The following is a 13,055-nucleotide window of genomic DNA, read 5'->3' as shown; positions in this document are numbered from 1 at the left end:
AGTAGCTTAGACTACAGGTGCATGCCACCACATCCAGCTAATTTTTAAATTTTTTTTGTAGAGATGGGGTCTCACTATGTTGCTCTGTTTGGTCTTGAACTTTTCAGCTCAAGCCATCCTCCCACTTTGGCTTCCTAAAGTGCTGGATTTACAGGCACGAGCTACTGTGCCAATCAAGTGCCCAGTACATTTAAAAGCTGGGCAGAGGAAGAGGCCTGCAGAGGAGCCTGAGATCAAGCACCCTTAGGAGAAGAAAAGAAAGTAGAGTCTGAGGTCACAGAAGCTGATGGAAGAGTATTTTTCAACAATGGGAGAGAACCAGTCAAGATTGAGATATGTGAGATTAGAAAGTGGAGTTATGGCTGACCTTGGCTAAAGGCATTTCTGGCAGTGGAAGCCAGACTGGAAGAGGATAAGAAGTGAGTGGGGGAGAGCGAGTATGAGCAACTCTTCCTGGTAAAAAAAAAAAAAGTTGCTGTCCACAGAAGATAATGCTTGGTAGGTGGAGAACATAGGGACTGAAGGAGCTGAGGCAGAGGGATGGAGAGGCTTAAGCATGTTAACTGCCACTGGGAAGAAGTCGGTAGAGACGGAAGCTATGGGAGTGTAAGAAAAAATTCATTCATTCAACAGTTGAGCACCTCCCACGCGCCCGATCAGTATGGCCGCCCCCACTTGAAAACATGCGTGTGGGTCGCCCATGTCTGACAAGTTAATGCAAGGCTTTATAGTTAGGTGAAAGCAGTTCTCCTTGAGCTCTTTCTCCTAACAGTTCCGATTCCGACCCTGACTCCAACAGACACCTCGTGGGAACGCACACACCGCTCGAACTCATGACCCCAACAGAAAACTTAAGGCCACAACTAAGTAACGGATCGCTGCCAAGGCCAAACTAGCCACGCCAATGCCACCAACGGAACCTCCCTAGCGCTCCGCCCCCGCTCGCGAGAACAGGGGCAACGGCGCGAGAAATCGCTTTCTGGTGAGCTCCGCCCCTTCTCTTTCTTTGTTTTCCTGTCCGACGATCTCGCGGGAGTTAGGCGACAAATCCCGCGAGCGCAGACCCGGGGCTGGCTCTGCGGCTCTCGCGATATTTGCGCGAGCCTGCTTCCTTCTTTCCTCCCTTGCCAGTCCGCCTGTCTTCCTCCCCCTCTTCCCTGCCCGGCCTCCCCCTTCTTCCCCCGCTGGCCCCCTCCCCGCAGGGATAATATGGTCTCCGGCGATGGACGCCCCAAAAGCAGGTCAGTTTCGGGCCTCCGAGCTGGGTCTGGCAGTTGGAAACGCGCGCTGTCTAGGCGCCGAATTCCTTGCTTTTCTCGCCTGGAGTCGCTCGGCAGGCGCCCAGGCCCTCGGGGCTCGGGTTGTGCTCCCCTCAGGGCCTGCCTGCTGGGCCGCCCTGTGAGCCTTGGCCGCGGAAGCTGGGGCTCTGGGTCCTCACCCTCTTGCGCGACCCCCGCAGGGCGGGCCGCCCCACCGCTGGCCTTGACCAGCACCACTCTCTCTTCGGTGGCCGCTGCCTGCTGCCAGCGACTTCCTGGCCCCCGTCAGCAACGCCAGGGGCAGGGAGAGGCCCACCATCTTCCCCTGCCCGCCCCCTCGTTGGCGAGCGATGAGGGCGGGGGCCTGCGTCTCCGTGTTCGGGTTTCACGCAGCTAGATGTTGATTCCACGGTCCACCCTCAGGCCCCTCAGTCTCTCTGTGCCTCTGGAAACCGAATCAGGGGCAGTCAAGGTTGAACATTGGTCAGTCAGTTCTCCGACCATTTATTGCAACGCTGTCTCCTCCCCCGTCCACCTCCCTCTACAAAAAAGAAAAGAAAAGAAAAAAAGACTATTTGTTCTGAAAATGGGCTGTGCTTATGTTTTCTCCTTTTGGATGAAAGCCTTAACAATGTTGAGGGTCCTGCCCACCCACCGCTATGAGTCTGCACAAAAGATCTGAAGGTTCTTTTCAACCTCAAGGCTGCCTCCCCGCCACTGCCCCCTAGAATGTTGGGAGCTGAGGCACATTCAAATGAGACCTCTGGATCTTTGACTTTGTAGTTCAGCTTCAATTCGTGCAAAACCAGAAGGACTTGTCTCTTTCGGGGAGAATATGCTAATTTCCTAGATATTCTGTTACTTTTCAGTACTACGCTCTGGTAAGGACTTAATTGAGAAGTTTTTTTGTTTTGGTTTATTGAATGCTCTAAAAATCCGTCTTTTGGTTTTTATTTTTAATCAGTCCCTCTAATGTTAATTGTGGAATTCACAAATTCCTGTCTCTGCAGTTTTCAAGACATGTCTTTCCAAAACGTCCCCGTGGATTATTTAAATCATTCTTATTGTCCCTTTCCAGGTTTTCTTCGTTACATTTCAGGAGTGAATTATCTTACTAGTTTTTACTTGACAAATTATGGTTTAGAGCTGTGCTGTCCAGTGTGGCGGATACTAGCCCTGTGTGACTTTAATCAAAATTAAATAAATTAAAAATTCAGTTCCTTAGGCACCGTAGCCACATTTCAGGTGCTCAATAGCCACACGTTGCTAATGACTACTTTACTGGACAGCTCAAACATAGAATATTTCTACCATTGCAGAAAATTCTATTGGATAAAGCTAGTTTCCAGGTATTTTCACTTGAATAAGATATTTTGTTGCTGCGTTTAATGAAAATATATATTTTTTTTCAGGATACGCCTTTGAGTACCTTATTGAAACATTAAATGACAGTTCACATAAGAAGTTCTTTGATGTATCTAAACTTGGAGGCACCAAGTATGGTAATGTTGCTTTACATTTTCTTGGGTTTGTTTAGTCTCTAATGATGAAAATGCATTTGTCAAGCTGAGCTGAAGAAATTTTAAATGTATTTCCACCGTATTGTAACAGGTACACCTACACATACCTATACCATTTTAAATACTCCTCTTGAGACAACTTTTGTTCAGGGAAGATGTAGGCCCATACCTTAACTTCTCACTTAAAAATCTAAGTTAATTAAGGACTATTTTTTTTCCTCAAAGAAACCAATAATGCAGTTTTCAAGTTTTTGTGAAGACGGGGGTCTTGCTATGTTGCCCAGGCTAGTCTTGAACCCCTGGGCTCAAATAATCCTCCCGCCTCTGCCTCCCTAAGTTTTGGGATTATACATGTAAGCTACTGCGCCTGGCCTAATACGATTTTTAGAAGAACCTGACTGACTGATTATATTCTACACCAATTAAATGTGTATTTTACTTTCTCTTTTCTTGTTTTTTTTTTTTTTTTTTTTTTGAGGCAGAGTCTTGCTCTGTTGCCCAGGCTGGAGCACAATGTCATGATAATAGCTCATACAGCCTTGAACTGCTGGGCTAAAGCAATCCTGCCTCAGCCTCCCAAGTAACAAGGCCTACAGGTGCGTACCAACACACTTGGCTAATTTTTATATTTTTTGTAGTGATAGAGTCTTGCTGTGTTGCCCAGGCTACTCTCAGATCTCAAGTGTTCCATCTGCCTCAGTCTCCCAAAGTATTGGGATTACAGGCATGAGCCACTATGCCTGGCCTATTTTACTTTGTCAAATGAACAATGCCCACATCTGTTCTTTCTGCTGTCTGTTGAATAGGAATCACCAACAGGACCCATTGATTTGAGTTGTTCGGAAGTATTGGGCGTGATTTGCCCCAACCTCCACACCTACAGTTTTGGCAGGCATTCTCATTCACCTTATCAAGGTCAAACCTTTCTCTGTGGTCTCAGAAGAGTGAATGTGGGTGACCTATAGAGCATTGAATAGAAGTTTTGGCTTTACTGACAGTTGAGTAACTTTCTCAATTAGGCCAATAAAGAGACCTGTTTAGAAGACTGATTATTCTTTGTGAACTTTTCATGACAGTGACATGAAAAGGTAAATTGAATGCCACATCTGTTGCAGTCAGTTTTGGAAGGAGCTTTAACCTTTTTTTTCTTGCATTATTTAATTAAGAAGATTGTTCTTTTGATTTTTCTGTAGAGTTTGAGGAATTTAAATATTCTTGACTGCTGTGTGTAATAGGTTTTGTGTATTGTGAAATACAGCTATTTTGGGGTATCTTAGAGAATCCCCATTTTAGAATTAGGTTGTCATTTAAAAATAAACAGTTTGCCAAAATGAGAGCAATATCCTTTACCTTGCATGTGTAGCTGCAGTGATTTGTGTTGATATGTTTGTTAAAGGAGGTTGATCATTTTCTTAATGATGTATGTCTTTCACATTAATTTTATCCCTTCACTGATGAGTTTGCATTAATTTTGAAAAGAAAACAGCTAGATTGATTGTTTACAAGAACAGTCATTTTATTTCCCTTTTACTTCTCCAAAATCTAGTGATCCTGGCTTGGAAGTCTTTTAACCCAGATTTCATAGTTCAATAAATTAAAGGAGCACATATGATGTTTTGAAAATTGAGTATAAATTCTGTGTATAATCTGTAGAAATGTGCTTACTTGAAGATGACCTATGTTTCTCAAATTTAAGGAATCAGTAGGAAACTATCAAAAACAACTGTAAAATGCATTGAAAGGGAATGATTGATAATCTGAAAGTTAAATTTTCTCTGGGAAATAAGCTGTCATGGGAATTTGTATGTAACGGTACAGAGTACATGTGTACTTAACATAATTCCAGAATTACCAGTTTTTATAACCATGATAAATGCAATAATAGAATACCTGTGAATATAAATACTTTCAAAACAGAAAGTTGGTTTTTATTTATGTGGGGTCAATACCCTGGTTTTTATTTTATTTTATTTTACTTATTTTTTTGAGACAGGATCTTGGTCTGTCACCTAGGCTGGAGTGCAATGGTGTGATCTCAGCTCACTGCAGCCTCTGCCTCCTGAGTGCAAGCAATTCTCCTGCCTCAGCCTCCCAAGTAGCTGGGACTGTAGGCGTACATCACCACACCCAGATAGTTGTAGAGACGGGGGTTTTACCATGTAGGTCAGGCTGGTCTCGAACTCCTGACCTCAAGTGATCCACCCACCTCAGCCTCCTAAAGTACTGGGATTATAGGAGTGAGCCACTGCGCCCAACCCCTCCTGGTTTTTCAATAGAGTGATTATTATGAGAGGTTATTAAGTAATAATTAAGTAATTTCCTAATAAGGAGTAAAATTTGAAGAAATGACTTTGAAAGAAAGAAACTTAGGAAGTATTTGGTTGTTTAGCCTTAGAACAAAAAATTCTTACTGCATTTTTGAAAGGAACAGATTGAATTGCCTCCTAGACATATCCCTACAAAAAGATAATGCTTTGGTAGTCACCAAGGTTCAGAGCCAGTCTTCTCTGCCTCCATTCCACATTTTGATGCCTGCTAGGTTGAGAATGACTGTTGTAATGAGTAACAATTAATGAAGGGAATGGATTCTATCCCTCATAAATGTTGCAGAGTAAAGATAGTTGAGAAACATTGTTCTGAGCTCCATGCTAACCGTATTAGGGATGCCTACAGCTGCAAGGAACTGAAAACTTGCTGTCCAATGACTTTAAGAAATAGGAGTTTATTTTTCTAACGTAACGAAGTGTGGAGATGGGCAGAATGGGGCTGTGCAGCACCAATCTCAGCAAGGATCTGGGCTCGTCCTTTCTTCCCATTTTGTTTTTATTCTTTTGGTTGCATCTCCAGGCATTATGTCTGTGTTCCAAGCAGCTGGAGGAACAAAACAAGAAGAAAAACCCTCTCCAGGGGCTTTTGCCTCTTTGGCCAAAGTGTCAGTGGCCACTCTTAGCTTCAAGAAGGCTGAAAGATGGAATAATCATGGTCTTCTATTATCCATGGGGGATATGTTCCAAGACACTCAGTAGACACCTGAAACTATAGATAGTACCAAACTGTGTATTTACTGTTTGGTATATATATTTTTCCTATACGTACATATCTGTGATATAACTTAATTTATAAATTAGGAACAGTAGAGATTAACAATAGCTGGTAATAGAACAGTTATGACAACGTACTGTAATAAAAGTTATGTGAATATAGTCTTTCGCTTTCAAAATATCTTATCTTGCTGTTCTGCAGGTAACTGAAACCACAGAAAGCCATAGATAAGATGGGGTACTGTATTTTACCTTTACAGCTTTTACAATAGAGAAAGGAAAGGGAGAAGTGGTTGGGAGTGAGTGGTAAGTGAACCAGCCTAGTCTATCTGTGTTACCAACCTGATGCCTTCTCTTATTCTGACTTTAGATAGAGTTCAACACAGATTATTTGATTTCTGCTTTTTTACTGCTATTTTATCCTTTTGCTTCCCAAATTTATACTCAAGGTACCTCTATGGAAGTGGGCACATCTGAGACATTGATTACATTTTGATCTTATATCATTTTGCTTGTGCAGAATCTTTTTTTTTTTTGAGACAGAGGGAGGCTCCCTCTGTTACCTAAGCTGGAGTGCAGTGGCACGATCTTGGTTCACTGCCACCGCCATCTCCAGGGTTCAAGTGATTCTCGTGCCTCAGCCTCCCAAGTAGCTGGGACTACAGGTGTGTGCCACCACATCCGGCTAATTTTTTATTTTTAGTAGAGATGGAGTTTTGCTATATTGACAAGGCTGGTCTCAAACTCCTGACCTCAAGCAGCCCTCCTGTTTTGGCCTCCCAAAGTGCTGGGATTACAGGCGTGAACCACTGCACTTAGCCGGTTGTGGGGAATCTCTTTAATATTCTGGAGCTGGCTGTCTGGCACTCCAATGCGCTGACTAGAAACATGTCAAAATCTAGGTAGTCTCAAAATGTAGATTTTGAGTAACTCTTAAAAAAGAAATTATAAAGATAGGGTCTCACTGTCACCCTGGCTGGAGTGCTGTGACATGATGATAGCTCACTGGAGCCGCAAACTCCTGAGCTCAAGAGATCCTCCCACCTCACCCTCTCGAGTAGCTGATTTGGGTGACTCTCTTAAGTAGATCTCTGAATTTGAAACTATTGCTATTTTTAGGGAGAGGAAAAATCAGTGTTGTCTCCATGTATGATGGAGGACAGTCAACACCAGATAATTAGAATGAACAGCATGGTGGAAACACGAATGACTATCTCGAATGAAGGGGAAGACAGTAGAGAGACTGGCCTAGCTGGAGTGAAAGGTAGTTTTAAGATAGTACCTGTTACTGGGCAACAGGGCCTCTGGTGGTGTAAAGCCCCCAGGCACCCCTCTTTATCTCAGGTCATCTCATTCACTCTTTCTTTTGTCCTTTCTGTCTGCTTGCTTTTTTAACCACAGTACTGCTTAGTCCTCCAGTAGAGCTGGGACTTAGTGTCCAAATCCTACCTTGCAGCCTTTGAAAGAAAATCCTGTATTTATTTAGGAGAGTTTTTATCATTTAGAAGAATCACAGAAAGACAAGAACATTGCAGATGGTACAGAAAGTCTCATTTTTATGTGTATACAAAAGTATATGTAAATATGCTACTTTTAATAAAAATAGAGTATATGTTGTAACCCTTTTTTTCACTTAATATATCATGAACATCTTTCCATGTCATTGAATACAGGTATCCCTTGCCATCTGAATCTATTTGATTTCTCGGTCATGGAGCATGAGTTCAGGTAGAAAGGGATACCTGTACTTCTCTACAGCTTCTAATAGCTGCACGATATTGCCTGTATGAGTGCATTATGGTTTAGTTAACAGACCTTTGAATATTGAAGCTGATAGTAACTTTTCTCTATAAAGCTTTGCATGTGCTAATACTTACATTTTTGTGCAAACTTGTCATTATATAGAATTGTTGGGTTGAAAGTATGTTATTCCCTCCACCCCATCACACACTTTTATTTTTATACTTTTACTATTTTCTGTTGATTCCAGTCTTTTACTTTTTATTTTTTGAGACAGAGTCTTGCTCTGTTGCCCAGGCTGGAGTGCAGTGGCACAATCTCATTTCATTGCATCCTCCACCTTCTGGGTTCAAGTGATTCTTCTTCTCCAGCCTCTGGAGTAGCTGGGATTACAGGCCGATGCCATCACACCCTTCTTTTTTGGTATTTTTGGTAGAGACGGAGTTTCGACATGCTGGCCAGGCTGGTCTCGGAACTCCTGGCCTCAGGTGATCCACCTACCTTGGCCTCCTAAAGTGTTAAGATTACGGGCATGAGCCACTGCGCCCGGTCTGGTTCCAGTTTTTACCTTGGACTGTAAGGAACAAAAACTCACTCAAGTAAAAAATAGGTTGCAGTTTCCAGACATCCAAAGACAAAGGAAGAAAGCATAGTCAAGTTTCAGGGAACCAGAATTTCTAAGCCAGAGGCAGTGTTCTGTTTGTCACTTGAAGGCTGCCTGGTTTCCTTATTTTCTGTTTCTTTTTGAATATCCAGTCTTCCATCTCTACAGCTTACTTTACTTACTCATTTTTGTATAATGCCCAATATAGCCACTGCTGACCATTCTTGTATGTTATGGCTGGATTTCCAACCGGTTAAGACTGTACCTCTAGGTGACTCTTGTACTTGTTTTGTTTTTTTCCTCAGGGTCTTGCTCTGTTGTCCAGACGAGTGTAGTGGTTCAATCATGGCCCACTGCAGCCTGGACCTCCTGGGCTCAAGTGATCCTCCTGCCTTAGTCTCCCAAGTGGTTGGTACTACAGGCACATGCCACCATGCCTGGCTAAATTTTAAATGTTTTGTAGAGACAGGGTCTCCCTACGTTGCCTAGGCTGGTCTTGAATCCTGGCCTCAAGCAATCCTCCTGCCTCAGCTTCCGAAAGTGCTGGGATTACAGGTGTGATCTGTTGTATCTGGCTTACCTGTTGTTTTAACCTATTTTGACTGCACTTGTCAGGAGTCTATTGCTGGTCTGGTTATCTTGCTGGTAGAGACACAAATCTGGTCATCTTTTATGTGGACTCTTGAAAAGACTGGGTTGGGAAAGCAATGAAATAGTTTGCTTGTAATTTGTACACATAGTACATAACTTTCCAAGGATTACCTTTACCTGACATTATCCTACTGGTCCATGTTCAGCCGTATATTTATCAACCCTCCACATTTCAACTTTGCTTTTATTGTCAATTTCTATTCTAGATTAGGCCCTTTTGGTTCCAAGGAACAGACACTAGCTCGAGTGAAGAAGGATTTATTGTAATGATACAGCACAGCACTCTCCAGGCCAATGAAATGTGGCTGTCTCTCAAGAAAATGGTGGTGGCCCAGAATTAAGAAAGTTCTTTATTATTTTCTCTGAGGAGCTTCATATTTCTACCCTGTTCCACTCTTCTACTTCCTCCACTTCACTATAGACAATCCCCCTCTGCCCATTCACTTTGTACATGGCCTCAAATGGCAACCTCAGACCCTAGCTTACCTCTTAACACCTTTCCGGTTCAGTCTCTCTGTGTCCTGATTACACCTTTCTGATAGGTGAATCTAATCGCCCCAGTGTCTCCTTTCTCACAAGACTTTTGGTCATCAGCCTGCCAGGGGATTGGCTTTTGCTTCGCTGCTGTAACCAAGGAGGCCACAGGCCACTGAGAATGGTAGCAGTTTGATAGGCACCACGAAGGACATCTGTTGTATTATGTTAGCAAATAATGCCAGTTTACATGCTTACCAGTAGTGAATGAAAAGAATATGTGTTTCTGAACCTTGATCAATAGTAGATATTATTTTTCTTGTTGGCTCAATTTCTGTCGGTGAATGAAGTGAAGAAAAAAATGTTTTTTCTTCTACATTAAATTGGGGGGTTTATTGTGAAGATTTGAAGGAAATATGAAAATTGAGGGGATCTGATTGTGTGGTCAGATTAGACTTTTTGTTCCCTTCAGTAGGCTTGTGTATAGCCCATGATTCTGACTGAGCTGATTTTCCCTATTTCTGCTTTCCTTTCTTTTTCTTTTCCTTTTTTTTTTTTTTTTTTTTTTTGAGATGGAGTCTCGCTCAGTCACCCAGGCTGGAGTGCAGTGGGGAGATCTCGGCTCACTGCAACATCTGCCTCCCAGGTTCGAGCGATTCTCCTGCCTCAGCCTCCTGAGTAGCTGGGATTACAGGTGTGTGCCACCACACCTGGCTGATTTTGTATATTTAGTAGAGACGGGGTTTCGCCATGTTGGCTAGGCTGGTCTCAAACTCCTGACCTCAGGTGATCCTCCTGCCTCAGCCTCCCAAAGTGCTGGGATTACAGGCGTGAGCCACCACTCCCGGCCTAATTTTTTTTAATCTTTTATAGAGATGGGAGTCTCCTGAACTCCTGACCTCAAGCAGTCTTCCTGCCTTGGCCTCCCAGAGTGCTAGGATTACAGGTGTGAGCCACCGTGCCCAGCTCATTATTCTGCTTTTCTTTTTCTCTTGGTTCCTCTTTGTTTCCATCTGTTTTCTGCCTTCTCCCTAAGTCAAGTTCAAGGTATCACAGAACGAGACTGAGGCAGCCTATTAGATGTGGCATTTGTGCTTGGCTATTCCCTATGCCACTGGCCAGACTCTAGATTGGTTGTCTGTTGGAAGGCTGGCTCCAGGTCCCAGCCATTCATGACAGGGTGGCAAGACTACCCAGAGCCCACCAGCAATTGGTGTAGAGGGAACTTTTTAGAAAGAGGGCTGTGGTATAGGCATTCTGAGGACCTGCCAGTACAGGTGAAAAAACAAAATCTTATGCAGGGATCTGTTTTGTTTTCTGCTTCCTCAGACTCTTGTCAATGGCAACGTATGTATGTATGTAAGTATGTGTTTATTTGAGACAGTCTTGCTCTGTCATCCCAGCTGGAGTGCAGTGGCATGATCTTGGCTCCCTGTGACCTCTGCCTTCCGAGTTGAAGTAACTCTTGTGTCTCTGCCACCCGAGTAGCTGGGATTACAGGTGCACCACCACGCTCGACTGATTTCTATATTTTTAGTAAAGATGCGGTTTCACCATGTTGGCCAGGCTGGTCTCGAGCTCCTGACTCAAGTGATCTGCCCGCCTTGTCTTCCCAAAGTGCTGGGATTACAGCCATGAGCCACCGTGCTGGACCCAATGGCAATTTGTTTAAAAAGAGGGGAAAAAAAGGTCAGAGTTTGTTTATTTATTTGAAGAGACAAGGTCTTGTTCCATGGAGGTCAGACTTACTTTATTGGAAATCATCTCTATCCTGCCTGGTTCTGGTTAGAGACAGAAACACTTCTTTGCTTCTAGTCAGACATGGGCATGGGTGAGTCCTGTTGCCAGGCCTGATGTGATTACAGGGCTTTTTAGAAGGGCTTCCTAATCTTTTCTCCAGGCCCCTAGCCTTCAGCAGGGCTAGCTTTACCCTGTAGCTATGCTGGCTGGTTCCTGCTCTGGTCTTCTAGCCCCCCTTTCCCAGTCTGGACTCCAAAGATGCAATCTCTTTGGGGGCTTTTGGCAGGCTTAGAGAACCTGTGGCTTCAGTCTTTCCCCCTTTCTTCAGACTGATGGGTTTCTCTGTTACATTTAGTTATCTAAAGCCTGCTTATTAGAGTACTGATATTCCTCATGGGTAATTTCTTCACTACTGCTTGAACTTGGAATTTTCCATTTTTACCAATAACACCACCCTTTTACTTCACTCTGCTGCTTCATGATAAGCAGGGAAGATAGTTTTAAATCTGCCGTGTGCAGATAATACAGATAAGGTTAAAAATCTAAGTAATGTGCCTAAGGTCCCAACATATCTTCTAGGTGAGGAAACTTAGCCTTAAACTCGTATCTTCTGATTTCAAGACCAACACCTTTTCTCTCCAATACCATACTATTTCCCAGTTTAGTAATGTCAGTAATAAAAAAAAATTTTTTTTAAGTATTTGTTGAATATGTATTTATCCACTTCTATAAGCTCTGTTATACACTTGGCCAAGGTCCCACAACTAATTACCATTACCTACTAAGTGGTGGAACAGAAGCATGAACAAAAATCTTGATTCCAAAACCTATGCTTGTAAAAACCTATTACAGCAGGGATTGCAAGCTCATGCTTATAGGGACCAGAGAGGCAACATAAACAAGTGAAATGCTCTGCTGGGAATTGTGTGGCAAACAGGAAGGCACATGTCCTATATAGAGTAGGTGCTTACTAAGTTCCAGCAGAAGTATAAGGTTGTATTGTAAAGTGTTCTGATTGAAAGACCTGTGGTTTTTAAATGTTGGCAGTTAAATTTAAAATGTGAAAACTCTGCAGAACAAGCAAAACATGTCTGCAGGCCAGCAGACATGAGACAGAGTTTGTGACCTCTCTACTGAGAGATACACTTTATTTTCTAATCTTTGCAGCGGCTATTTAGCCTTGAATAGTAGAATCTGCAGTCTTGGGAGCCTTGGTTTGCCTTTCATCAGATGCTTTCCATATACAATAGCAGACCTCAGCATTTTTTTTTTTTCAGAGCCTGAACCACCTATTGGATCTTCTACTAAGTAACTGATCAAAGGATATTTATTGTTACCAGATTATTTCAGAAGTGGGATAACATGAATTACTATACTTAACCAGTTTAAATTACCAGCATCCTGGTTCCTCCATGGTGTTTTTAATTACCTGTCCTTAAAGGGTTAGCTTTGTGGATTCATAGAATTCTAGAAATTCCTAATTAGAAAAGGCAGATGTAATCTAGTCCATTTTTTTTACTTGTTGCATGAGTCTCTCAACAATACCATTTAATTCATTCAGCTAATATTTATTGAGTACTTGTATATTTCTAGCAAATGAAAGATGGCTAAGATAGTATCTGTGCTAAAGAAAACACATGATTTAGTAATGGGGACATACAAGGAAAATATGCGTAAAGTACAGTACTATGTTGTAGCAATTTGGGTCTAGTCAGGAGATAGAAACCACATAATAGGTTAAACAGAGGAAACTTAATATACATAATTATTAACTATGATAAGAATAGTTGTAATACAGAAAAATTGTATATAGTACTGTAGGATTAAGGGAGAATACCCAAGGAAGGACAAACTTGGAAGAGGTTCAGAACTCACTGGAATAGGTGTGGGTTGGCTCACAGATAACAGAGAAGTATATTGGTTTTGGCCAGGTTGGAGCTGGTCTGGAGTTGCTGGGTAGGCAGTAGGCCACCCTCTGGAGTGCAGGCAGGGGATCTAATGATCAGGAACTAGTGGTGTGGGCATG

At 42.7% G+C, this 13,055-nt stretch overlaps 1 protein-coding gene across 2 annotated transcripts in view; it reads left to right on the top strand.

Annotated features, from left to right (window-relative positions):
- The first annotated feature begins 1,097 nt into the window (after positions 1-1,097).
- LOC105493139 (iron responsive element binding protein 2) overlaps positions 1,098-13,055 on the top strand; it is a 63,744-nt gene continuing 51,786 nt past the window's right edge. The window contains exons 1-2 of one of the 2 annotated variants that reach the window (XM_071100846.1): positions 1,098-1,241; positions 2,672-2,761. In XM_071100846.1, the coding sequence (XP_070956947.1) occupies positions 1,223-1,241; positions 2,672-2,761 (109 nt within the window). In that variant the 5' untranslated portion in view covers positions 1,098-1,222. Of the gene's footprint in view, positions 1,242-1,848; positions 2,141-2,671; positions 2,762-13,055 lie in introns of those variants that run through there. The other variant, XM_071100845.1, reaches the window with a different exon arrangement.

Source organism: Macaca nemestrina, chromosome 7 (genome assembly GCF_043159975.1).
Source record: "Macaca nemestrina isolate mMacNem1 chromosome 7, mMacNem.hap1, whole genome shotgun sequence".
Classification (NCBI taxonomy): Eukaryota; Metazoa; Chordata; class Mammalia; order Primates; family Cercopithecidae; genus Macaca; species Macaca nemestrina.
Note: the sequence above shows the minus strand (reverse complement) of the source record. Positions and strands in the feature narration are given on the sequence as shown.